The 25440-nt window shown below is 39.5% G+C and overlaps 2 protein-coding genes and 1 long non-coding RNA gene across 3 annotated transcripts in view; 1 reads left to right on the top strand and 2 right to left on the bottom strand.

The window, feature by feature from the left end:
- Positions 1 to 1501: 1501 nt before the first annotated feature.
- LOC126386489 (immunoglobulin-like and fibronectin type III domain-containing protein 1) lies at positions 1502 to 14156 on the bottom strand. Its single transcript, XM_050038874.1, has 24 exons — positions 13990 to 14156; positions 11663 to 11736; positions 11369 to 11491; positions 11142 to 11278; positions 9639 to 9738; positions 9499 to 9540; positions 9370 to 9415; positions 9063 to 9246; positions 8774 to 8887; positions 8484 to 8646; positions 8083 to 8355; positions 7325 to 7978; positions 7105 to 7229; positions 6880 to 7021; positions 6449 to 6742; positions 6045 to 6341; positions 5766 to 5945; positions 5540 to 5668; positions 4295 to 4603; positions 4121 to 4206; positions 3795 to 3987; positions 3147 to 3443; positions 2252 to 2578; positions 1502 to 2161 (listed from the first exon to the last, which is right to left on the bottom strand). Exons 2-24 carry the CDS (start codon positions 11712 to 11714, stop codon positions 2157 to 2159), a joined length of 4272 nt encoding a protein of 1423 aa, XP_049894831.1. The 5' UTR covers positions 11715 to 11736; positions 13990 to 14156; the 3' UTR covers positions 1502 to 2156.
- A 505-nt stretch (positions 14157 to 14661) lies between these two features.
- The window catches only part of LOC126386204 (immunoglobulin-like and fibronectin type III domain-containing protein 1), a 36296-nt gene continuing 25517 nt past the window's right edge, over positions 14662 to 25440 (bottom strand). The window contains exons 14-25 of the mRNA XM_050038397.1: positions 24870 to 24894; positions 23748 to 23874; positions 23441 to 23582; positions 22995 to 23288; positions 20808 to 20987; positions 20571 to 20699; positions 20165 to 20473; positions 19031 to 19116; positions 18735 to 18927; positions 18339 to 18635; positions 15773 to 16099; positions 14662 to 15679 (exon numbers count right to left, since the gene is read on the bottom strand). Coding sequence (XP_049894354.1) covers positions 15675 to 15679; positions 15773 to 16099; positions 18339 to 18635; positions 18735 to 18927; positions 19031 to 19116; positions 20165 to 20473; positions 20571 to 20699; positions 20808 to 20987; positions 22995 to 23288; positions 23441 to 23582; positions 23748 to 23874; positions 24870 to 24894 — 2114 coding nt within the window. The 3' untranslated portion in view covers positions 14662 to 15674. The remainder of the gene's footprint in view (positions 15680 to 15772; positions 16100 to 18338; positions 18636 to 18734; positions 18928 to 19030; positions 19117 to 20164; positions 20474 to 20570; positions 20700 to 20807; positions 20988 to 22994; positions 23289 to 23440; positions 23583 to 23747; positions 23875 to 24869; positions 24895 to 25440) is intronic.
- Positions 16007 to 25440, top strand: part of LOC126386215 (uncharacterized) — a 34839-nt gene continuing 25405 nt past the window's right edge. Inside the window, exon 1 of the long non-coding RNA XR_007569476.1 lies at positions 16007 to 16194. This is a non-coding gene — a long non-coding RNA (uncharacterized LOC126386215). The remainder of the gene's footprint in view (positions 16195 to 25440) is intronic.

A 25440-nucleotide genomic window follows, 5' to 3' on the forward strand; every position in this document is an offset into this window, starting at 1 on the left:
GTAACAAAATTAGTCCCTGATTCAGACCAAAGCAAGACAACACTAGGTCTGAAAGCACCCTTTTTCTAAGAATACACAAGATGGCAAACAGAGGACCTACTATGCTCATTTTCAGGTTAATGCTTGTATTTTGAGTTTCTACTAGAACATGTTTACTTGCTTTATCGGTCAAAAAACACTCATTCTGTCCGTCTCTTTAAGCCCACTTCTCGAAAAAGCCCAGTCTGCTCTGATTGGTCACCGTTCCTGGGTCTTCCACATCTTGTCATCTCTGCACTGTCATTGCAGCCCAGGCCCTCAAGAACGCAGCTCAGCCTTGTTTCCAATTTTTCCCAGTGGCCACTCGAGGTATTGCAGCAAAAAATCCCCTGTGGCCCAAAAAGCATTTTCCCTGTAGACCACCACTGTAAAAGAGACGTCTATAAAACTGTTGCTCAAACTGCAAACAACGTCAACTGTGACTATTTATATTATGAATTTTTGATCAATGAAGGTTTGATATTTGTAAAACTTTTTTGGAGCTGAGAAAAGTGGTTTGAAAATCTGGGTTGTTATCACGATGTAAAGTCTATGAGCCGAACTCATGGGTGGAGCCAGCAGGAGAAACACTACCGCACATATTCAGTGGGCTGCGTATCCCAGATGTAAACCTGAAAGCTAGAAACGTTTTTGGTGTATGTGAGCAGTTCCATTGAACTGAATAGGCACCAGGCAACAACCTAGAAAGGCCGAGAAATGAAGCCAATGCGTAAGAGCCAAAAACCCCAGTTCTTTGAATGGCCACTTGAGGCTGACTCCAAAACAGAGTTAATCCACAAAGACCTCCATTTTATAATTCTCAACTTTACAGCAGAAATAAACCTGTTTACAGCCTGGTACAAAAAACTGTTTTGATTTCTAAAGCTAATTTCAACTGTATAGGGGATGTACTCCCCTGTTTATGTTTTATTAAAACTCAAAGTTAAGCATATTTAAGGGCAGCGCTGCTTGATTGACAGGCTGTCTGTGGGGCCTCACCACAGTCTCTGAGTCAGATCCACCCCTCTCTCCTACACAGTTCCACCCTCTCATCCAAATATGGTCACTTCTGGTTCCAAAAAACGAAGATAGCGATGGCCGAATGCTGAACCCGAGGCTTTCAAACAGCAGTCCACAAACCGATTGCTGACATCACAGTAGTTACATCCATTATTCATACAGTCTACAATAGGCACCAGCTCTGAGTCCGGTATCTAGTTATTAATATACATCTATGTTGCAGCTGGGGAATTACTGTAACAGAGAAAAGCGGCACTTTGTACCATGAAAAATCCCCATTAAAAGCTTCCAAACACCACCGGACATGTTCCAGCAGGAATATGGGGAGAAATATACAACATCTGCAACTACGTGTTTCCCTGACTTTAACATGTGACAGTGTAGGCCTGGAGCAGATGAGTGTAAAGAAATCCAGTGCACTATGATGTCATAGTGTAGACAGAGTAGAAAAAAGTTTGGAAACTAAGTGTTCAAAGTGTTCTTTATTGTGACACTACATATAACACACAAAATAGAGAAAAGCATTACAAGTCCCCTTTGTAGACAGGCAAGTAGGGCACATCACAGTTGATCAGTAAAGATTTATTTACATTTGGCATTCTGATTACTAATTCAAACACTACATAGACACTCTATAACATGCTCAGTTATAGCCATATTGTCATGTCGTCAATCTTCCATGAGGTAGTAACATCACAGAAGCCAGCAGATTTTCTGCAGACAGGAAACTAACTCTAATCACAGCTCAGGGAAAAATAGGTCAATGAATAAACACGTTTGGGTGCAAGATTAGCATATAATTACTGTTGATTCTCGGACGTCTCTTGTCAAAATGCTCTTTGCATCCAGTAGATAAATTGAGTAAAATGTGCACTCAAACACAACAAAATCTAGTTTGAATTCATCACATTTGTTATTGTTGCTTTAGAGCATTTGTGGATAACATCAGGAGCTATTCCTTCATTACTCTCTTCTTTCTCATCCTTTATTTTCTTCACAGTTTATTGAAACACATTAATACAATAATTCACAAAAAGCAGGTTTCAGAAATTGGCACATCCTTTGTTTCCCATTCATTTAAAATGGAGCAGCCATCTCCAGGAGTTCACTGCATCACCCTAGTCTGAAGGAGGAGAGAGCAGAAAACTGGTAAAACATGTAACCAGAGGAGTAGACTCCAAGATGTAACAAATAAATTTAAACGTGTTTTTACCTTTAACAGCAAGTTTAGTTGAACACTCCACTCTGCCCAGAGGGTTCTCTGCAATGACTGTGTAGTCCCCGCTGTCCTTGGGTCCAACTTTGAGTATCACCATGGAGCAGACCCCGCATGTGTTAGTGATGTAGTAGTTAGTGTTGGTGTTGAGGCTGATGCTATTTCTGTACCAGGTAACATGGGGTTTGGGGTTTCCTGTCACCGCACAGCTCATGTAGCACTCATAGCTCTCTGGACTGTTTCGCATTTTTAGCGGAACAGAGAATGAAGGAGGCGACTCAAAGCTGCAGTCTTTAGAGGGAGGAAGGCTCAAGGAAAATGTTTCTGAAAGGACGCAAGAAAAGAAAAGGGTTAAAGGGTATAAATTAGGGATGGCCAAGTCAGTTCTCAGAAATCGGAATCACGGCCGATCAAGGTGTTTTTTAACTGATTGGAATCAGGTTTATTCAGCTATTTAGAGGATTGATCCTTTGTTTAATGTTAGCTTTCACACAGGTGTTTTTAATTGTGAAGCTTTAATGCAGAGACATGCAGAGTGCAGCCATCTCCAACTCTCCGCTCTCCTTTTCTACTCCACCCAGCAGAGCTCCCGTGTGTGGGCCTGAGCCCCACCTGCGGTTACACACAACATGCCATAACTGACAGCAAAATGCAGTATGAGACTGTTTATTATGTTGTTGTTTTTTTACCAAAGTTATGAGTTCTCATTTCATTTTAGCTCAGTGTGAAAGTCTCATGCGTTTATAGACAGACAGCGGTGCAGAACCAACGACATCTGCACTCACCACGCCACTGCAAAGTGCAACAAAAGCCTCAAGATAAAAAAAAGAGTTTCACATTAACGTAGCCTAATGAAAACAACACAGTTTTGTATCACGTTATTTAAACCTGCCTTTTCTTTTCTTCACTTCCCAGACTGCCGACTCTGACGGGTTGGAGACCCCCATGTCATTCTTGGTGTAGACCCGGAACTTATACTGCCGTCCCGGCATGATATTGATGACTGTGAACTTGTTATTGAAGAGATGATCGGCCACAATTTGCCAGGTGCGCTTCACAGAGTCGCGTTTGGTGATCATGTAGTGCAGCCTGTCGTCTTTCTTCTCATCTGGAGAGGGAGTCCAGGAGATCGACACTGTTCCTGACACGTTCTCCTCCAGCTCCACAGGGCCTGGAGGCTTGGGGTCATCTGAAGACAGGTAGGAAAGGATTTTTGAAATGTTGTTATTAGTCTTGCTCTCTTTAAACCTTCCCCATGCATCCCTCAACGCCAAAGTGTACACAAAATATAGCATGCACAGGATTTTGAACATATTGTCAGCAGTGACTTAATATTTTTTGCATCTTAAAGAACATTAATAATTAAAAGCTTAAATAATTAATTCTGGAAATATAAGAACCATTTTTGCTTCCTCCAAAAACTACAGCAACTCCATCCAAAAAGATGTTGCATATGATATCACATTGCAAATCCATAAACCTTTGGCACTTTTAACTTCTGTTTGTCATGGATACGTTTAAATATTATTTTTTAATGTACCTGTGACTCTTATCTCAACACTCGAGGTCTCCTGACCAACAATGTTCTTGACAATGATTGTGTAGATCCCCGTGTCTTGGCGTTCTGCTGAGGGGATCATTATCTGCGACGATGTGTCTGTGTTGCTCATTGTTACATGCTTGCCAACAGGAAGTCCGTCCTTTAGCCAGTTGATAGTTGGTATTGGAGAGGCCTGTCAACAGCAGCAGATACTGGGCTGAGATGTGGGTTTATACTTTTTTGTAGAGCAGCAACTTTAAACAGGACATTGAATAAAACTTAGCGTTTTTGTCTTCCTAAGTATTTGTATGAATATTATATCGAACCTCAAAGTTGAAGGTGACTCGAGCAGCGTTCCCAGCTTTCATCACCACAAAGTTCTTCATTTTTTTGTCAGTGAAGTGAGGCCTCACTGTGACAATGTGGGGAGAAATTGAACAGATTAAATTTAGGTTAGATGTCAAATGACTGTAGTCAGTTCATAATTCCCGGTGACTCACCTGGAGGAGGCATTGCAATGATGTAGTTGGGCAACTCTTGAGGCTCACCGTCTCCACCCTCATTGGTTGCTACAACTCTTACCCAGTACATGGCCATAGACTTCAGACCCATGATGGTATAAGAGTTCATAATGATAGCATTGGAGTTACAGCGACCCCATTCTGGGTTTTCTGCTGGTCTGAGCTCCACAAAGTAGCCTTTGGCCTCATCTTGGACCCCTTCCTCCTCTGTGGGTTTGTTCCAGCCCAGTGATAAGGTTGTGTATGTGGAGTCGGTCACCTTCAGGTCGATAACTTTACCAGGAGGCTCTGAAAGTGTAAGCATTAAAGCACTGACATATAAGCAGTTGATCATTGAGAGAAAAAAGTGATGCCTTCACACTTACTCCATGGTACAAAGGTTTAGTCATCGTTATTTCTATCCTCTTCAGATCTTTGTTAAGTCAAAAGGATTATTTTGAGGATCCAAGTAGGATTGAAACGTTGGGGTAACACTCTGAAACCTGCAGCAACATGACTCCAGACACCTTTCACAAGTATTCTTTAATACTGAGCAAATTGGGTTGATTTCATTGAGAAAAAAGGACTCAGCAATTTGGCATAAAATATCCTGCAAATAAAAGAAATGTTAGAAAATTAGCTGAGAGAAAGGGAGCATTATTAGAAACGTATATTTAAAAAAAAAAAACAAGGGGAGAATGCCCAGAAAATTCTATGTATAATATTAAAATTATATATTTATAATTATACATTCAAAATTGGGTGGCAGAAAAAAAAACCACAGTTTGCTTATGTCATTATTTTTTCAGGTAATTTCCCGTTTTTTTGTTTTGTTTTTGTTTAACTTTTATTTTTTTCATCCTAATTTTCACTTTTTTTTTCTTTTTTTTTTTTTACTTTTTTTTTTACTTTTTACTGATATCCTGCTCATGTTTGGGTCATTTCTTTTTTCCTATTTCCATGTTTACCTCAGGTTTCAAAGGGTTAATTAAGCCCCACAGATTACTTCCACTCTTGTGTTTCTTTGCAGTGTATCCCAGAAAGTTTGTCTCCAGTCAAAATGATGCTTTTGACTCTAAGAAGACCCCAGTAGAATTGAAATGTCTTGATTAAACTTTGTGGCATGGAGTAGGTGTGCAGGTGCTACTTTTTTCCTCATGTTCGCTGTTTTTTTGATAGCGTTGCACCTACAAACATCAATCATTAAGATCAGAACAGTATAGCCTTTATTGGCTTATTACTCACTCTTTGGATCTCTTGCAAACACAAATTCAGAAGGCGCACTCGGCTCTCCGGCACCAGAAATGTTGATGGCTGATACACGGAACTCATACTCAAGGCCTTCAACAACATCCTTCACTGCGTACTTTTTCTCTGTCGGCATTTAAAAACATATAGTTAAGACTTAAACTGTAGGAAATAATCTTTAGTTTTGCACATTTCTGTATTCAAACTGTAAACAACGCTGTACCTCTGATGGGCTCCTCGGGTGGGTTTACTAAGCCCCACAGATTACTGCCATTCTTGCGCTTCTCCACATTGTATCCCAGAATGTTGGTTCCTCCGGTGTTAGTGGGTGCAGACCAGGCAAGATTGATGCAGTCTTTGAAAGCACTGACAATTTTTGGTGTAGAAGGAGGTCCAGGGTATGCTGAGAGATGGATAACATTTTAGAAAGAGGCTAACACAAAAAGCCTTTTGTATTTGGGACACTGTCAGTAAGTGTTGCTGTGCTTGTAGGAAAGCTTACCCTTTGTCCCTGCCTGAATGTCATCAGTCTCCATCATTTCACTGATGCCTTGCTCAGTCTCTGCCCTGATGTGGTAGCAGTACTTTCTTCCATGATCCACGTCAGTATCCTTGTATTTTGGCTCTGGGCCAATCTTGCCCAGTTTCTTCCAGCTGTTTCGGCCAATTTGCTGGCGCTCCAGGATGTAGTCTGTGATCGGGGCACCGCCGTTGTCTTTGGGAGGCCTCCATTTGAAGTCAATGCAATTTGCAGAACTTTCAATGATATCCACAGGGCCTAAGGGTGGTGTTGGTTTATCTGCAGTAAGAAAAAAGAACAAACACTCATATCCATGTCTTATATTATTTATATAAAATTTGTACAAATGAAGAACATACAGTTCTCAACATGCAGCGCGACCTTACCCAACACAAGGAGCTGTGAGATGGCCTCAGTTGTTCCACATTCATTCTTAATCTTTATCTTAATTTCCCCTGATATTTTGCGATGGCACTTTGTTAGCACTAGGCGGGTGTGTGAGGAGGACTTCTCAATTTTGGTGTGGGTGTCTTCCAACAGCTCCTCGCCCTCGCTGTACCACTGGATCTTCATGGGCTCCCGGCCAACGAAAGACAGCTCGAAGGCTGCCCCTTTCCCAGTTTTGATTACAACAGGTTTTTTGAACTCTTCGAGGTCCTCAGATTTAATTCTTGGAGGATCTAGTAGAAAAAGCACACAGCTTTTCAAACTGAGACTTTTATTGCTGAGCTGTGAAGAAAAATGTTTTACACACATTCTCACAGTGGCTGCCCTTTTGTTCAGCTTTAGTTGGAGTACCTCAGCTTAAGTACAGTACCTTCAACACTTAGCGCAGCTTCTGTTTTACGGCCATCAGCTTCACATTTGTACTTTCCAGCATCCTCTTCTTTGCAGTTTTTGATGATCAGTTTGCGATAAGTCCCATCTTTAACAATGCAGATATCCTCTGTAGCCGTTATCTGAAATGCACACACACACGTTACCATTTTTAAATCTCAGAGGGTTAAAGATGAAAGCTATTCCTGTATCAGCTCTTCCTCACCTCTATCCCATCTTTGTACCACACTCCATCACACTCCTCACTGCTCAGCCTGCAGACCAGTTCTGCATCAGTACCAATGATTGCAGCTACATCTGACAGTCCGCTGGTGAAGTACACTCCTGGGTCTAAATGGAAATACAAAGTTATTGTTAACTGGGAACAAGAAGAGATGAACAATATAGCAGTGCTTAGAATTGAATGACTATGTTCTTGAGCGTACCAATGACTGTTTCAGGGACAAGTGGGCCTGCTCTCACTCTCTTTCTTTTCTCTTGAGCGGGCGCTTCTCCTTCAGCATCAGCAACTTCAGTAGGGGCCTCTCCCTCCTGCTTGGGTTCTGATGATGCAGGCTCAGCTGACTTTTCCTCAGCCCCTTCCTCAGCCTCTTCCTCAGTCTCTTCCTCATACTCTTCCTCATACTCTTCTTCATCCTCTTCATCGCCTTCTCCCTCAGCAGTGGTTGTTTCTTCACCTTCTACACCTTCTGCACCTTCTCCACCTTTTGCCTTTGCCTTTACCTTGGCCTTTGTCTTTGTCTTTGTCTTCGTCTTTTCATCTCCCTCATCTCCCTTTTCCTTTGGTTTCACCTTAGCTTTAGCTTTAGCTTTAGCCTTAGCTTCAGCTCTGGCTTTGGCTTTGGCTTCTGCTTCTGCCTTTGCTTTAGCTTCGGCTTCTGCTTTCTCAGCTGCAGCGGCAGCGGCAGCTGCAGCAGCAACTTCTGCCTCTGCCTTTGCCTTTGCAATCAATTCTTCTCTCTCCTTTTGTACCTTAGCATTTTGCTCCTGAGCAATCTTCAAAAGTTCAGCTCCACCACCACCTGCTCTGGTTGTTTTGCGAGCTTTCTTCTTTCCATGTGAGTTTGGGTCATTGTCAACTAACAAAAAGATACACAGTACCAGGACATTTTTAATGCTTTATGAGACATTTGCTGTGTTTGATCAACTTTTTTGAACAGTAATTAAAATATATCGACGGTACCTTCCACTATAAGCCAGGCACTGCAGGAGACAAGTCCAGTCACAGCCGCATAGATTCCTTTGTCCAATGGCATGCAGTCCTTCACCACCAGTGTGTGAATCAGCATATCCTCTGACACAAGAATGTCGAATTTGTCCCCCTGCTCCAGTTGGACATTCTTTCCCATCCAATTAATCTTTTTCAGGGGCTGTGAGACGACACACTCAAACACAGCGTCCTCTCTTTCCTCCGCTTTCACATCTTGAATCTTGACCAAGAAGTCCACTGGGGGAGCTAGACAAAGCCAAAATTATTGTTAGCATAACATGGTATCTGTTATAGGACAACTCCTAGCAAGCATTCTCAGCTCTTTTTGACTGTTGTGATGGCATGTAGATAATCAATTTGGTGCATCGTCTTACGTTTGAAGTCCGTTGAGAAGATCTTAACTCCATCAACCTCCACTTGGTATATTCCTGCATCATCCGGCTCAACACCATTGATGCTAAACACAAACTTCTTTCCCACTTGCCTCAGTCCATGTTTTACCTCTGTCTCCGCGTCAAAAGGAATCATAACTCCATCCTAAGTAAACATAAACAGTCGGAGCATTATGTAACGTGCATGTCAATGTGTTGCAGACTATCAATGCTTTTGTTTAATTTATCAACCACTGAGTAAATAAGTAAATATTTAAAATGGAATAGCTCACCTTGAATAAGAAGATTTTGCTGGTGGGGTCTCTCAGTGACATTTCAAGTTCAAACTCTGCATCTCCACTGTCTTTCAGTTCAATGGGCTTAAGGTTGCATAGCCTTTCAACAACCTGTAGTAATAAGAAGTACGGGGAAAAAGAGAGTTTGTACAGTGTGCATTCATTCACACAATGATGATTGCTGTGTCGGTTTAGATTATATATGTATATATAATTATAATATAATTTTCGTAACCAGCTAGAAGTCTCATTGAGAATTAAAATTTGAATTCAAGCTGAAACATACCCTTTCTTGCTCTTGCTGCCTTTCGAACTTCTTCGCGTTTAGTTTCGTGAGCATCCCACGAAAATCAGTGACACCGTACTGACCGCAGATGCTCTCATAATCTTTCTTGTCCGCACTCATCAACAGTTCCCAAAAGCTATCATCAATTTCACGTTTCTTCTCTTCTTTTGCCTCCATGTCAACCCTATAAAAAGAAGGAAAAGAACGATTAAGCAGTGTAAGGTGATAATCATACATGGCTAGGAAAAACAACAAAAACAAAAAACACAGTCATTTACATTTGCCTATTTGTAAATGTAATACTTACTTATTTTTTAAGGCCTTTTTAAAGTCCTCAGGCACCTCTCGGATGGCTACAACAAAACGAGCAGCATGTTTAAAATTTTTATTCAGTGGCTGACCCTTCTTTATTATAGATTAAACTTAGGCTGTGTACCTGTTCTTGATTCTTGCATGGCTCTGCTCTTCTTATAGCCAACTGAAATGGAAGAAAAGGAAGTGAAGTGAGACTGATGTAATTAATCTTAACAATTAGTTTAAATTTGATGTGTAAAGGAATAAAAGTGAGTAACTGACCCTCAATAACATTCAGTGTAGCAGTTACAACCGCTTTTCCATATTCATTTCTGGCATAACACTTGTAGGTATCGGCTTGATCCGCTGTTACATCAGGCATCTGTCAATCAATAAATGATCATCACTATTTTTGCAAAATACCGATAAATGACCTGTCAAACATTCTGATTGATGAACTGATCCATCAGCCTTCTTTAGACACTAACTTGAATAAGCATTCTAGAGATGCTCCAATACCAATTTTGCCTTTCCAATACCTCAACTTTTCTGTCAGTAATTGATGTGATACCATTGCATTACAAAAGAAAAATAAACAGCTGTATACCACTAACCCTGAATGGATGTGAGGCTAAACAAATGCATACAGAGAAAGGATGCCATAGACGTGCTTAAATTTTGCCAATGACCAGCATTACACTATTTATTGGACTTCAGTTCTTCTTCGCCGCTCTAAAACAGAGGTTGCCAGTGGCTGCACAGCACAACATGCAATGAAGGCTACTGTTTTAAAGCAGCAAAGAGGAATTGATTTCTGGCAAAACTGCCATTGTTATTGCAGGTGTGAAACTATTTTAACAGGGTTCCTGCATAAGTTTTGAAAGGCATTGTATTCATTAAAAAAAGGGCCTTAATTGTTATTTAAAAATCTTAATTCAGTCTGTCAAAAGTCTTAAAAAGATACTAAGACGTGGGAAATACAATTGATCAATATTTTTCCTCTAACATTGCATTGTAAAAATCTTTATTTAATTTAATTTGTGTTCCACTCCAGAAAGTGACATTTTTAAAGGGCATTGTATTAATTAAAAAAACAACAACATAATTAGTATTTAAAAATCTTTAATTTAATTTGATATGTTCATTGTTGTCCATGTGTTCCACTCTATAAAGTGTAATTTTTTAAAAGGACATTGTATTAATTAAAAAAAGGGCCTTAATTGTTATTTAAAAATCTTGATTCAATCTTTCAAAAGTCTTAAAAATGCTAAGACATGGGAAGTATTATTTTATTTATTGTTTTTCTCTGACATTGCATAGTAAAAATCTTAAAATTATTTATAATATCTATATTTAAAATAATTTAATTTAATCTAATTTGTGTTCCACTCTAGAAAGTGACATTTTTTAAAAGGGCATTGTTAAAAAAGGGCCTTGATTGGTATTTAAAAATTGTAATTCAGTTTCCCCTCGGGGATGAATAAATCGTTTTTCTCTGACATGTTGGTTTATGTTTGTATTTTTTTCCTTCAATTTTGATTATTGCAAATATGGTCCTAAATAATTTTCCAATTGGCATTAAAAAAAAGTCTTTAATGTAACTTCTGTAAGAACCCTGTTAAAAATGTATTAATAAATTACGTGGGATCGGATCGGCACAAAGCCCCTCATACTCGCCGACACCTAGTCCAGTATTTTAGCCAGTATCACAGGCATATCCCATATTGGTATTGGTGTCAGATCAACTATAAAGCATTTTCTGTGACACATGGTCAGTGATCTTACCTGTAGCTGGTGTTCGCCAGAGTTTTTATCTTGGACGATTTTGTACTTTTCTTCATCAATTTCCCCGTTATTTCTCACCCAGGACACAGTTGGTGTTGGATTACCAGTAATTACCGCTCTGAAGATCACCGGTTTCCCTAAAAAAAAAAAATGGCAGCAAGAATGTACCGTTGTGTAACTGTGTTAGAAGATCAAAATTTTTTGTGTGATTAAAGGTGGCGTTTTACCTTCTTGAATAGTTATAGCGATGGGTTTCCGAGTGAAATCTGGGGTGGTCATGCCTTGCGGTAGTTCTTCCACATACTGGGTGATCATGACTCCAGGCACCTTTGACCTCTTTCTAATTTTAACTGTCATTAAATGAGATCAGTTGACACATTTATGAACCTTTGACAGCTCCAATATAATTCAAGTTCATATGATATCATCAGAAAAAGCTGTATGTATTTAGTTTTAAGCACACACTATTGTCTAGCAGTAATTTGCAGTTGAAGACAAGCATTCAGACTCTAATTACTCACCCTGCCCCGGAGCAGTTGGCTCCTCATCCTTCGCTTTACGAATTTTAAACATCTTGATTCAGACAACAGCTTCCCTGTTAATGCAAAGACATTACAATGCACTTTTAAAACACTTGACACTTAATAAGGCGACACTGTTTACTTCACTGGTATACCATTTTAATTGGTCTACACTTTGAATATTTCTTGGATTGTGTAATTGGGTTTTTTCCCCCATGTCAGTGTCGAACATACCCAAAAATTCCAGTGTAGTCTGGAGTTGTAAGCATGACCTGACCACTCTTAGTAACCATAAGAGTCCCCATCTGTCTGACATGCAGTTAATCTCATCCAGATGGTCTGAATCTGTAATGAATATCACTTATCGTTGTTTTAACTAGTGGCTGAAGGCAGTGTGCCCGCTTTTACAACACGACGCTGATGCATTTTAAAGTAAAACACATCCTTTGAGAGACACTTAAGATGCAATAAGACACAATTTATTGCTCCCTCTAATAAAAAGGGCTACATATTGTGGCATTATGTGGCATCAGTGTTAAACCTTGACGTTAAGACCTATATCCCAGTTGGTGTCAGGACACCTGGGTTTGTAACTCTATCTGTGCTATAATTGAAAGGATTCATGCGATCACAAAATACTTAACATTCCCTTTGTAGATTCCTGTGAATGACTGGCCTAATTTTGCAGGCAGTAGGTCACATACCCCATAAAACATCCATCATGACTCAGAAAGCGGGGTACGTGGCTGACTGCAAATATAACAGTCGTATTTACCGTCTTTGTATTTAGGTTTTGCTTTCTTTTTAGCCTTAAATTATCTTAAGAAATAGGTGAAAAGATAAAAAGAGAATATAGAAAAGGTACCACCATAGGAAAAGATTAACATTTGTGTGGTTAAAAATAGCCTCTTTTCCCTTTTTTTTTTTTTCTGTAGTTACACCATTAAATAAAGTTTTTCTGAAACTATTAAATGGCATTTTGAACATCAGGTATTACCTTAATCACTTTAATCAATTTATAATTAACTAGTATAATGCAGAAGTGTATAATTAGTCAGGTTCCATGCTCCAAACGCTGTAGCCAATATTGCTTTATTGTAGGAGCAAGCTTCAGTCACAGCTTTTCAGAATAATGTCAGATACTCTAGAAGCATTTTAAAAGTATAGAAATGTATTAAAAATATACATATAAAATAATAATAATAATAAGTTCCTTTATGCTCAATAAAATAAGACATATTATCGCAACATATTTCCTCTCAAAGACTGAAAGGGCCACATTAGCAGAGATATATGTAAGATATAGCATTGTGTGTTTAAGACTGACAAATGGCTTCATTCAGAAAAGCATTTACACCCTAAAGTAATTTATTCTAATTAAGATTACATTTGAATTAGAATACATATCATATGGTAAATATCACCTCTTTATATATGACGTAAATTAAACATCTTATTGTATCTCACAGGCTCAAGTACAAACTAATGTAAGCACTCCGTCTTCCCCATACTTCTGTTAATCCTCTATTTTTACGATCTCATTAGTCTAATGACAGAAGCCTTTTGGTCTTGGATTACATTTGATAGCCACTTAAACTTATTATTATTAAATTTAATTAAAATAAATTATGCCGAGTTCTGTCAGTTGATGAAGTGTCTGCATATTTAGCAGTTTTTCCCACCCGGTGCACCGCTGCGAAACTATATTCGTCTGAGAGAGAAAATAGCTTTGCCAAGGGTGTGAACTGATTCATGAAACACTTGTCAGGTCTGTGTCCTAAGTCTCAGAGCTGTGTGTGTTTATAGCAGAGCATATACTTTTAGTGTGTCATTTCTTTTGGGATAAAACACTAAATTAAATATCGCATTAAAGCTCGGCAACATATTGTATCCCTTGTGCTAAACCCTGAGAGGCAAGGTGGTTTTTACTTTTTATTACCCTTATTTGCAGGAGGGAAGTGCAGCAGGGATTTAACTGTGAATACACAATACTACGTTGGTATGGAAAGTGTATAGTTTCTATAGTTTGACTAGCGCTACTCTCTTGCTCCTGCGCAATCATAAGTAAAAAAAGAGTTGATATTTTTCAACATTTTCTCGATTTTATCATTTCTCATCAAAAAACATGTTTGTCTAAAAACATGTTTCATTACTATACATTAGTGCAGCTAATCCCATTGGTTCTTACCATTTATGCGCAAGGTTAGTAAATGGTAATATGCAAAATAGTGTCAGATTAGCACATATTTAAATAAATTAGCTCACAGATTTTAATAATATATGCAAACATATAAGGAAATTTCCCAGTAGTTGATAAATGTACTTACTATCTTCACTCAAGTGAACTGCTGTTCTCTGTTGCCGGCCAGGTTCCAGCTGATTCTTGAGTGTGGGCTCTTCGTTTTGAGAGGCAATGCAGTCTTTCAGTGACACTCAAAGCAACCAAGCCCACTGCTTTTTCACTGAGGCTCCTGGGGATAGGTTTACTGACTTGCACTTTGGCCCCTCAAGTGCTATAGGTTCTTGAAAAGGGGCCACCAGAGGAAACGCGGCAGTAAAGCTTTCTAATCCCTCCCTCAAAACTGGAATTTCAGCAGCAGGGTGCTTTTGGCTGCTCTTATTAAAAAGGGAAGTCTCATGAGAAGTGACATAGAAGTGCCATGGGCTGAGCTGCCTCTCCATTAGTTTAATTTGCACATGTAGGCTGCCTGATTTCATCCCAGCATTTAACGAGGTAAGTGTCGATTAATTAATTGTGTTCTAGAAATGTTTAGAAGACAAGTTTAGAAATGCCTGATTTAATGAATCATAATTTAATGCTAAAGTTTACCCCTAAAATCAGACAATATGCATGAATGTTCAATGTATTTACTCACAGATACAACTGGGGACATACGAAAGCAAACAAAACAAGCTAAACCTCATTCCAATACCAGTGGGCCACAGTTATTATTTAATGCCTTGTTAGACTAAAGCAGAACAGAGCTACAGTTACATAGTAGCATATATTTTAGCATTGTAATGAGCACGTCACACTGAAACTGAGAGGTGTCACCCTGCACTGCTCAGACAAGTTTTAGCCCAGGGTGCAACAGTTGACCCTCTCTTCTTCAGTGGCTCTAAACTTGGACTAATGTCTGACCTTACAAAAAATACGCTCAGAGAGGTAACACAAGAAGACTGGGCATAAATTATTCACATAAACCTTCATGGAGGTGAACAAGTGGTATGAATTTTGATACTTGCCAGCCATGTCAAGGCTTGACCCATGGCCACAATATATGCGCACATCTATCAATCAGACAGGTACATACTTTTTTGGTTTTTAATATTTCTACACTGAAATGTATTATCTGTTAAGCGTGAACGTTTTTCACAGCGACACAAAGGTCAGATTAAAAATTCCACATCACAATAGCAGTATGAAATATTTATTTACACTAAACCCACACATATTCTTTTTGTGTAACAGTCAGTATCATATACAGTACATTTTCATGTCAGTATTTTTTGCCATCTTGATTTTATTTCAGGGGGAAGACTGTAAATCCACAGTTACGGAAACACAACAATCGCAACCAAACAATCACCATTCATCTAAAAATAATTGAAAAACACAGATTGTTCCATTGGTTTTAGTCTAATCTTGACATAGCACTTTTAAAATCAGCAAATCACTGCAACAAAGTGTCTTGTACTGTAAATACTTTTCCTGTTTAACATGTGCTTTACCTCTGTTAAAATACGCCATATTGCACACTAGTATTTCAAGTGTCTGTTTTATTGAGATTGCACAACTGAAATCAGAGCAAACAAAACATGTTTGTGGCTTTCTTGCAAAATTTCTAGGTCTAAGACTTTATTGTGAGTTTAGTTAACAATCTATAACAATCAATCTATTGTTCTACATTTGACAGGGTTTGCTTAACTCTAAAGATGCAGTGTGTAAATTACCAGCAACTTGGTTTCTCTATGCATTTTAGAACAATTCTACCATCTTCAGTGTCTTCATTTATTCTGTGGGAAAGGAAAACAAAGGCAGTTGTTAGTTTCAGGTTTTGAAGATCGTCACATTAGTGTAGAACTTCTTTAAACTAGCTAAAGATTTACCTCTCACTGTCAGTTTGGTGGCACACTCTGCCCTCCCCAGCAAGTTTTCTGCAACAATCTTATACTCCCCGGTGTCATTAGGTCCAACCCTCAATATGAGCAGAGAACAGACTCCACAGGTGTTGGAGATGAAGTAGTTAGTGTTGGTATTCAGACTGACGTTGTCGCGGAGCCACGTCACATGAGGTGTTGGGTCCCCTTTTATGGCACAGCTCATGTAGCATTCGTAGCCCTCAGGAGCGGTGTGCATTTTTAGTGGGACTAAGAACTTGGGAGGACACTGCAGATTACACGTCTTCCTTTCCGGCATGTTCAGAATGAACTTTTCTGGAAGAAAGTAGATTAGGCGTTGCATCAGATTGGAATTTAAAACATCCAACAGGAGGACATGATTCAACATTGAGCTTAGCGTGGTGCTACAGGTACAGTAGGATTGTTGATTTACAGGTACAATACATGCTTGCCCTACTTATATAGTACAGTTCTTTACAATGATACAGCAAAGCAACGTGGTATTAATATTGTGTTCCAGTGCTAATAAAGTGCCATCTAAATGCTTTGCAGTATCAAAATTCTATGGATAGCTATTAAAAAGACTTCTCAAAGATACATGGTGTGATGATTGGATCAAATCAAGCCAACATATCATCCAGATTGACTGGCTGGATATCAACAGAATATCGTCATAAAGTCTTGACAGAAAAGAAATATTAAAGGGAAAAACAAAGATTGATCTTAGACTGATGGTGAGGCTTTAATCAGGGATGTCAAACATACTGCCAGAACCTGCCAAAGGGTCCAGTCAGGCCCACTGGATAACTTTGCACAACTAATAGTGATGCATTTGTGAAGACTTAAGATGTGTCCAGTTTTAGGAGCAAGTTAAACAGTGGGTAGCTTTTTTCATGTAACATGCTGCCTCAGAGGTTTTCCCACTTTTACCAGAATGTAGATCTCGTAGTGATATTTTATAGATATTGAACACTGTGTAAAATGTTGTCAATCAGCAGCTTCAGTACAGAAGAATCAGTATCAGATTTCTATCTTAAAACAGTACTGGTGGAACCCTATTGCGAAGACACTTTTGATTTGCAAATGGTCTGTAAGGCAGGGGAAGGACTTAACCTGCTTCTGTAATAGCTTCAACTTCAGTTTGGTGTGGTGATGTTAGGATTACTACACAGGAGTGGGAATGTATAGAAAAATGCACATGTAATGACAGTGACATCACAGGCTGTTTGTCATCTCTTTTGTAAACTTATGAGCATTTTTAAAATGTACTTCATTAAACTAAAATAAAGGAAATACATTTGGAGGCATTTGTTATTTAAAGGATATTATGCAAGGGTTTTACTATCCGGCCCACCTTCGATCAAATCGGACTGTATGTGGCCCATGAACTAAAATGAGTTCGACATCCCTGGCTGAAATGATTGTTGTATTTGTCTGAAAATGTGAACCTGCAAAGTACATGTGTGGCCCAATGGCAGCCGTTTTTTCAAATGAATGAATATAGTAAATAGAATTGTGTAACCTTTAAACATTGTTATGAAAGATGCACGAGGATAGAGAGTACGCAGACAGTTCAACTGCTCGTAGCGTTAGTGCTTTGCAGAGGCAACTCAAGAGGTAGAGGAAAGAGGAACTGCATTTGCTTAAAGTAATGTTTTACCTCCCCAAAATATTCATTTGTATATCAATTTGTTAGGAAAATGTTTTTCTCTCATGCCTCCGGTGAGCAAAGAATCCAAAAACAGAAAAAATTGAATCGCAAAGGACTGCAAAACTACATCAAAACATCTGTTTACAAACTCTCACGCAACTCATGCAGTCCAAGTCTCATTTATCCAGGCGTATACTCAGTACAATTTAGACAGGCAGCCCTTTTATATGTGGAACTGAACTCAAAGTGAAACTTATCTATGCTATCCTCAATGCCAGACTCCATTGTAATATATATAATATATAATATATAATATATAATACTATAATTTTACCTTGGTGGTCATGGGAGTTGCTGGTCTACCACTGCCTTGATTATTTAGTTTGTGTTATTGTGTGACTTTGGTGTTTTGAAGGGTTAGTTCAGATTTAACAAAGTCCCACAATACCAGAAACAAACTAACTGATCAAGGCAGCACCCGGGTTCAGCCAGGTAAAATTACTGTTTTTGTTAACGGAATCTGGCTTTGAAGATAGCATAGATAAGTCTCAACTTTGGTAGTAAATACTAAGGTTTTAGCAAAAATGCATGTGTTTGAGAAGTTGTAAGCATTCGACTGCATAAACAAGGTTTGGATTATGCTGAGTGAGCTGTGTGAGAGTTTGTAAATGGATGTTTTGATATAGTTTTGCTGTTGTTAAATGTGGACCCCTTTCACTTCAATTCATCAAGAATTCTTTGTTCACTGAAGGCATTTTGGAAAAACAAATTCACCATAACACAGGGTGAGTAATTTATAAATAAATTATCATTTGGGGGGGGGGGGGGGGGGGAGTATTCCTGTAAGTCTATGTCTTGTTAGAAAATGCAGTGTTTCTCCAAATTTGTCCAGTATTCACATACCTTTCTTTTGGGATATCAGCCACTTTGGTGATTCAGAGGGTTTGGAGAAGCCCATATCATTCTTCGCGAAGACTCTGAATTGGTATTCCCGGCCTGGCATTATGTTGCAGACTGTGAATCTATTGTTGAAGATGTGATCTCCAACGGTGTTCCATGTTCTTTTACTTGAATCACGCTTCATTACCATGTAATGCAGCCTGTCGTCACGTTTCTCATCTGGAGATGGGGTCCATGAAATGGTCACTGTGCCAGGCACGTTTTCGTCAGTTTCCACAGGACCTGGCGGCTTCGGCTCATCTGGAGTTAAGATACAAAAGTTTTCTGTCTGTTTACAGCGTATGGAAATAGAAGGAATTATTTGGACTGTAAAAAGGTACAGTATTACACCAAGCTCACCTGTGACTCTAATTTCAACGCTGAATGAGTCTTGGCCGACAATGTTCTTGACAGTGATGGTATAGATTCCAGTATCTGAGCGCTCAGAGGAAGCAATCAGAAGCTGGGATGTTCCCTCTGCGTTGCTGATGGTCACCTTTTTAGGCACTGGCACTCCATCTTTCAGCCAGGTGACCTCAGGCCAAGGGGAGGCCTATGAAAAACACAGTACAATTTTGTCAGAGTTGTCAGAAGATGACATGAGATCACTGTGTCTTGTCATGGAGATAAGTCATCTTCATTACTTCTTAAATTACCTCAAAGTTAATGTTGAATCGTGCAGAATTTCCTGCTTGCACCACCATGAAACTCTTTATTTTGGCATCCGTGAATCTTGGTCGCACTGGGTGAAAAGTAGGATGAAAGCTGGTCATTATTTGTCAGAAATGTTTGCGTTAACAATTGCTGAGGAACCAGTTTCATCATTGCAGTTATCGTGATTGTTCAATACAAGGCTGCAATTATCCTGATCAAGGTAACTCTTACAGTAGAGTGATTTTTGGAGTAGCTATTAATCTCTTTAGGTTAACTAAATGAAGCCTTGCTGTTCTTTCCCCTCCCCACATCTGCATAATTGATCTAGATCAGTTTAAACATTTTAAACTCGGTGATTATACAAGGTCTTTAACTGTTGAATAGGGCTGTGAAATATATTAATATTATATCGGTATAATCATATGAGACTTGATATCATATTCAATTTTGGATATCGTAATTTTTTAAGTGTTTTCTTTCTGCATTTCAGTAAAGTGATGTCATTTTTTGACCTTACCAGACTGTTCTAGCTGTTCCATTATTTGCCTTTACCGAGGGTGCTTTCATACCTGCTCTGTTTGGTTCGGTTCGGTCAAACTCAAGTCAGTTTGCCCCCGAAGTTCCGGCTCGTTTGGGCAGGTGTGAACACAGCCATTGCACTGGTGACACCAGAGCAACTGAGCAACAAACTCTAGTGTGTTTGTTTGTGGTGAGAATGTGTTCTGACCTCTATCCGAACCAACTGCAGTCACATGACACATTGTTTGGGTTAAACATGAGCATGTTACAGTCCTGGAGGATTATTAATGTGCGCCTCCTCCTGTACTGCCTTAATATGCACATTCAGCACATCCAATGCATCAAAACATTGTTTTCTAGTTGGAGCCAAGGTCTTGTGCAAGGCATTTTATCTGGTCCGTTTGTAAATGCTGCCACAAGAACACGAACCAACTCTCGGCAATTATGCAACTTCACTACGTCATAAAATTAGTCCCTGATACGGACCAAAGCAAGCAATACTTTATTTTCTCCATACTGCCCAGCCCTGCTTTTAATTATTTTTACTGTTGAGTCCCTGTAATCACAATATGTAATATAACAGTTTGACATCAGTAACTTTGACTTGATTTTCTTACCAGGTGGGGGCATAGCGAGGATGTAATTGGGCAGCTCCTGTGGTAGTCCGTGTCCTCCATCATTAGTAGCAATGACTCTCACCCAGTACATGGCCATTGACTTCAAGCCTTTCACTGTATAGGTATTCATGGTTATCATGTTTGCATTGCAGCGTTCCCATATTGTGCTTTCTGCAGGCCTGATCTCCACAAAGTATCCTTTAGCTTCATCCTCAACCCCCTCAACATCCTTGGGTTTGGTCCAAGAAAGGGACAGGGTTGTGTAGGTGGAGTCTGTCGCTTTAAAGTCTATGACTTTACCAGGAGGCTCTGTAACACATGATTCACATTCAGTGCTGCAGTTTGCAGGCTGTATGAGGTGTTGATGAAATACTGACTGTGATAACAGTTCTAAATGTCCACCTACTTTTAGGATCTCTGGCAAACACAAACTCAGATGGTGTGCTGTGTTCACCCACTCCAGAGTTGTTGATTGCTGCCACACGGAATTCGTACTCCATGCCCTCGATTAAATCTTTAACTCCAAATTCCTTACCTTTGTAGGAAAAATATGCAGTATAGGAATCATTAGATCTTTACTTTGTGTTGTAACAGGCTGCAATAAGACGATCAAACAGAAATAAGATATGAATAATAGAGTAACCTCTGATCATCTCATCTTGTGGGTTGACTTGGCCCCACAGGTTGCTGCCCTTTTTGCGTTTCTCAAGGTTGTATCCCAGAATATTGGTTCCTCCGGTGTCGGCTGGAGGAGTCCAAGTGAGCTTGATGCATTTCTTGGAGGCACTTAGAACCTTTGGTGCTGATGGAGGTCCAGGGTATGCTGTGCACACAAAAGATTGGGGTCTGTGAATGATTTCATAGTCAAAAATGCAGAATTGCTTGCATAGTGCGGAATAAATTCATTGTGATGTTGGAATTACAAAGGCTTGTTTTGTCCTCGGTGATGTAGGGACTACTCACAGAGCTAGCTGATGAGCTACTTTAGCTGGTGAGCCAATGGCTACAATGCTTGCAAGATGGGAACATGTTAGTGCTATGGAATCACAATAGCTCTCAAGCTTCTATTTACTATTTAATGGTGTTTGCATTCCCCCTGGAATCTCATTTCTTAGGATTATATATCATTTTATTTAATAAACAGTTATTGAAGAGTTGCTAACACGACAATAGATAGACATAGTTTATTCATGAGATGTATTTGTAGCATCAACTACCATCTTACAACTGTCTGAAAATCAAGCCTCTTTTGGAGTGGAGGAATGTTAATAAGTACATTACATTTACTCAAGTACTGTACTTAATTGCAGTTTTGAGGTACTTGGAATTTACTTGAGTATTTCAATTTTTGCTTCTTTGTACATCTACTCCACTACATTTTGGAAGCTACAATTGTACTTTTTACTCCACTACATTTATTTTACATGTTGGCACAGTGGTTAGCATGGTCGCCTCACAGGAATAGGGTACCTGATTTGAACCCAGGGTGGGGGAGCCCTTCTGTGCAGAGTTTGCATGTTCTCCCCATGTCAGTGTGGGTTTTCTCCAGGTACTCCGCTTTCCTCCCACAGTCCAAAGACATGCAGGCTAGGTTAATTTGAATTGACCATAGGTGTGAATGTGAGTGTGAATGGCTGTCTGTCTCGATGCGTCAGCCCTGTGATAGTCTGGTGACCTGTCCAAGATGTACCCCGCTTCTCGCCCAATGTCAGCTGGGATAGGCTCCAGCCCCCCCGTGACCCCAACAGGATAAGCCGTTACGGAAAATGAATGAATGAATGATCATTTGGTGACATTGACAAGCTACCCAGTGGTATGTATAGCAGCAAAATTAGAGTGATGTCCACATTAAGTTATCAATAATTGTAATTTCATAGCCTTTATGATATTCTAGGGCCATTCTGCCTAACTAGTGCTTTTGCTTTTGTGCTTTTACTTAAGTAAGATTTTGAATGCCAGACTTTTCCAGCCGGACATTATTTCTATACTGATGTATTGCTACTTTTACTTAAGTAAAAGTAAGTACTTAAGTAAGATCCAAATACTTCTTCGACCAACGCTCTTTTGTGGAGCAATATATACCAATAAAACTGGATGACGCAACACTACTGAAAAGTAACAATGGCCTCCTTGATTTTGGGATCTCCAGCTCTCTGTTCCACTCAAAGGTCAACAGTTTCAAGACGTTAGTCAGTGGTGCACATTTGTGGGTTCATCAGAGTTGAAGTCAATGCAAGAGATTTGTGGTATTTTCTTTGCTCCCTTAAATGAATCTGTCACTGCTATTCCACTGAAATTTATTTTGCTGAGAAATTTTAAATGCTGGTGTGGCCTTTTTAAAAAAAATGGTATTTCTAATATTACAGGGTTTTCATAACATGGGTTTGACTTTACCTTTTGTTCCAGCTTGAATGTCCTCTGTCTCCATCAGCTCACTGGTGCCCATTTCAGTCTCCACTCTGATGCGATAACAGTACCTCTTGCCATGGTTTACGTCAGTGTCCCTGTATTTAGCCTCCGCACCAATTGGCCCCACCTTCTTCCAGGTGTTGCGGCCAATTTGTTGTCGTTCAAGGATGTAGTTGCCGATCTGGCAGCCACCAGCATCTTTTGGGGGCCTCCACTTAAATTCAATTGCAGTGGAGCCAGCTTCAACAATCTCCAGAGGTCCCATTGGAGGAGTGGGTTTATCTGTCAGAAAACAAAGCAGCATAGTAAGAATTATTTTTCTATACTGAACATGTTACCTTAGGTGTAACAAAATAGTTGAGCTGGACAGTTACTGTATACATATATGCAAAGTACCGTAAAATAATGTTTGTATACATACCAAGTACAACAAGCTGGCTGAAGGCCTCAGTAGTACCGAACTCATTTTTGAGTTTTATCTTGATTTCACCACTGTCCTTGCGCTGCAGCTTGTTTAGAAGCAGACGGCTGTAACCCTCCGAGTACTCTAACTTGACATTTGAGTCTTCCGAAAGCTCCTCACTCTCACGGTACCACTGGATTTTTATAGGTTCCCGTCCAATGAAAGGGATTTTGAAGGTAGCTTTGTGTCCTTTTTTCACGGTTACAGGAGTTTTAAATGCTTCCAATTCCACATCAGAAAATCTGGGTGGATCTACAATGATGGGTGAAACAATACAGATATTTTAAGCTGCTTCATGCTATTTATGTACTTTAGATAAACATTAGAATGATATGCAGTAAATCCTTCTACTAATCATGACCACGACCTGTGGGCACTCTGGCTAATTTCTAAAGTGTTTTTACCTTCAACAGCAATTACAGACTCTGTCTTCCGTCCATCTGCTTCAAATTTGTATTTTCCAGCATGTTCCTCTGTGACTTTTTGAATTTTCAGCCTGTGGAAAGTTCCATCTTTTGAGATGGTTATAGTATCGGAGGATTTAATCTGCAAAAAACAAACATTTTACTGTAGCACAACAAATAGGAACCAAGTCTCATCTGCAGCTCTACATGAGTACACGATAATCACCAGTGCCTAGTGAGTTATATTAATGAAACGATATCAGCACCTATTCGCTACATAATGACCACATTAAGACCCTGGGCCTACCTCCTCTCCATCCTTGTACCAGATTCCCTTACAGTCTTCACTGTTCACTTTACACTCCAGCTCTGCTGCCTCTCCAATAATGGCTTTGCAGTCAGAAAGCCCAGCTTGAAAGTGAACTCCAGGTTCTGAGGATTCATCAACCAGTAAGTTAGTGAATGCAACGGCCAACAGCTGTCACCTGTTCACAATTTATGGTTTAGTTGTTTCAAGTTTTTGTATTGCATCCATGTATGGATGTGTACACACTTACCTCACAGTCAAACATCACACATTTTCTTTCTGCATTGTTGTTGCTATCATGTATTTTATACCAATATTTGATTATAAAATACATGCTAAAATGCAGACGTGATGTCATGAAATATCAAACTTAAAGAGACCATACCAATCCAAGTTCGTAAGGGATGTGAAAAGAGAGCATTTTGAAGTTATTTAACACTTGATGAACATGTCTGCTTGGTTAAGACGGAGCTTGATTGTCTTGTTTGGGAGTGGTGTTCTTCAGCTTGACAGCTTGCAGAGTTGAAGTTTGTAAGAGTATCATTGTCAAGGCTTTCATTTGCCTCTGTTCAGTTATTCTTGAAAGAAATAATCACTCTTAAAATGTAAAAAATCACAGATGCGTGACATTTCCTTGGTCAGTGGAAGAGTAAGCATTTTGTGTGGTTGATCAGAACATCAGGAGTCAATCTTCAATGTGCAAAAATCAGTCTTGGAGCATGTTCTTCCTCCAAAGTCAGTCCAGGTTGACTTCCATCTTCAAATTATGTAAGAGTGTGTCTACGCACAAGTGTTGCATTAAGATCAGTTCTGCGGTTGCGCAGTGAAGTAATTAACCTCAATGCACCTATTCATCCTGAATTAATGTTTAGAAAGGCAAGCAAGATTGTTAACACAGAGCACAGATGCATGTAAACACTACTGAACACACACACTCACACACAGAGTTTGCAAACACAGTACATAAGAGACGAAGGTGGACACATCATTACTGCCTGCTGATACCTGTAGGTCATAGAGATGAGATTAAAAGATCAATATGTTCTTTTTTCTACAAAACATACAGTAAGACTAAAGTACAACATAATGTGATTCATTTTGCTGTTATGTAGCATTCTGTTCAGTGGCCACACACTTTCTGTGTTAACTCTCAAACCACTGGAAAAGTCATCCGCTCATCAAATGACTTTGTTCAGTGACAGTGCTTCCCATGCAGCAATTAATGCAGCGCCAGTAATCTTACCACTAACTGCCTCCACGATCAATGGGCCTTGCCGTACACGGCCTGAACGCTTGCCAGCTGCTGCAGGCTCGCCGCCGTCTGCACCCTCACCATTTTCAGCAGATTCATCACAGCCTGCCACTGGCCCCATGCCATTATCACCACTGGTGCCTCTCGCTTCTGTGTGTTTTGCTTTTTTTCAGTTTTAGGGGATATCATCGTAATTACCATCAATCCAATATTTCTCATTTGTTGGTTGATATGCCTTACAAATAACATTAATGAAAACAGTAACAATAACAGTTAAAATGTCAACATGGAGCAGAAAAACAAGATCGGCAGCAACAACACCAATAACAAACATTAACTTCAATACAGAAGAAGAGGGTCATGGAAAAGGTGGTATACAAGATGGAGTCCATAATGGTGTCATTGTCAAGTGACTTAATTAACCTTAAAGGCCTTGTGGAT

This window comes from Epinephelus moara, chromosome 24 (genome assembly GCF_006386435.1).
Source record: "Epinephelus moara isolate mb chromosome 24, YSFRI_EMoa_1.0, whole genome shotgun sequence".
In the NCBI taxonomy this organism is placed as follows: domain Eukaryota; kingdom Metazoa; phylum Chordata; class Actinopteri; order Perciformes; family Serranidae; genus Epinephelus; species Epinephelus moara.

Excerpts from the sequence above, each read along its gene's own strand:
- LOC126386489 (XM_050038874.1), bottom strand. The coding sequence starts at position 11,714 with ATGTTTAAAATTCGTAAAGCGAAGGATGAGGAGCCAACTGCTCCGGGG. Across the intron at positions 5,946-6,044 it reads CATTCAGGCAGGGACAAAGG|CATACCCTGGACCTCCTTCT; the intron begins GTAAGCTTTCCT and ends TCCATCTCTCAG. Across the intron at positions 3,988-4,120 it reads GAGTCACCTTCAACTTTGAG|GCCTCTCCAATACCAACTAT; the intron begins GTTCGATATAAT and ends TGCTGTTGACAG.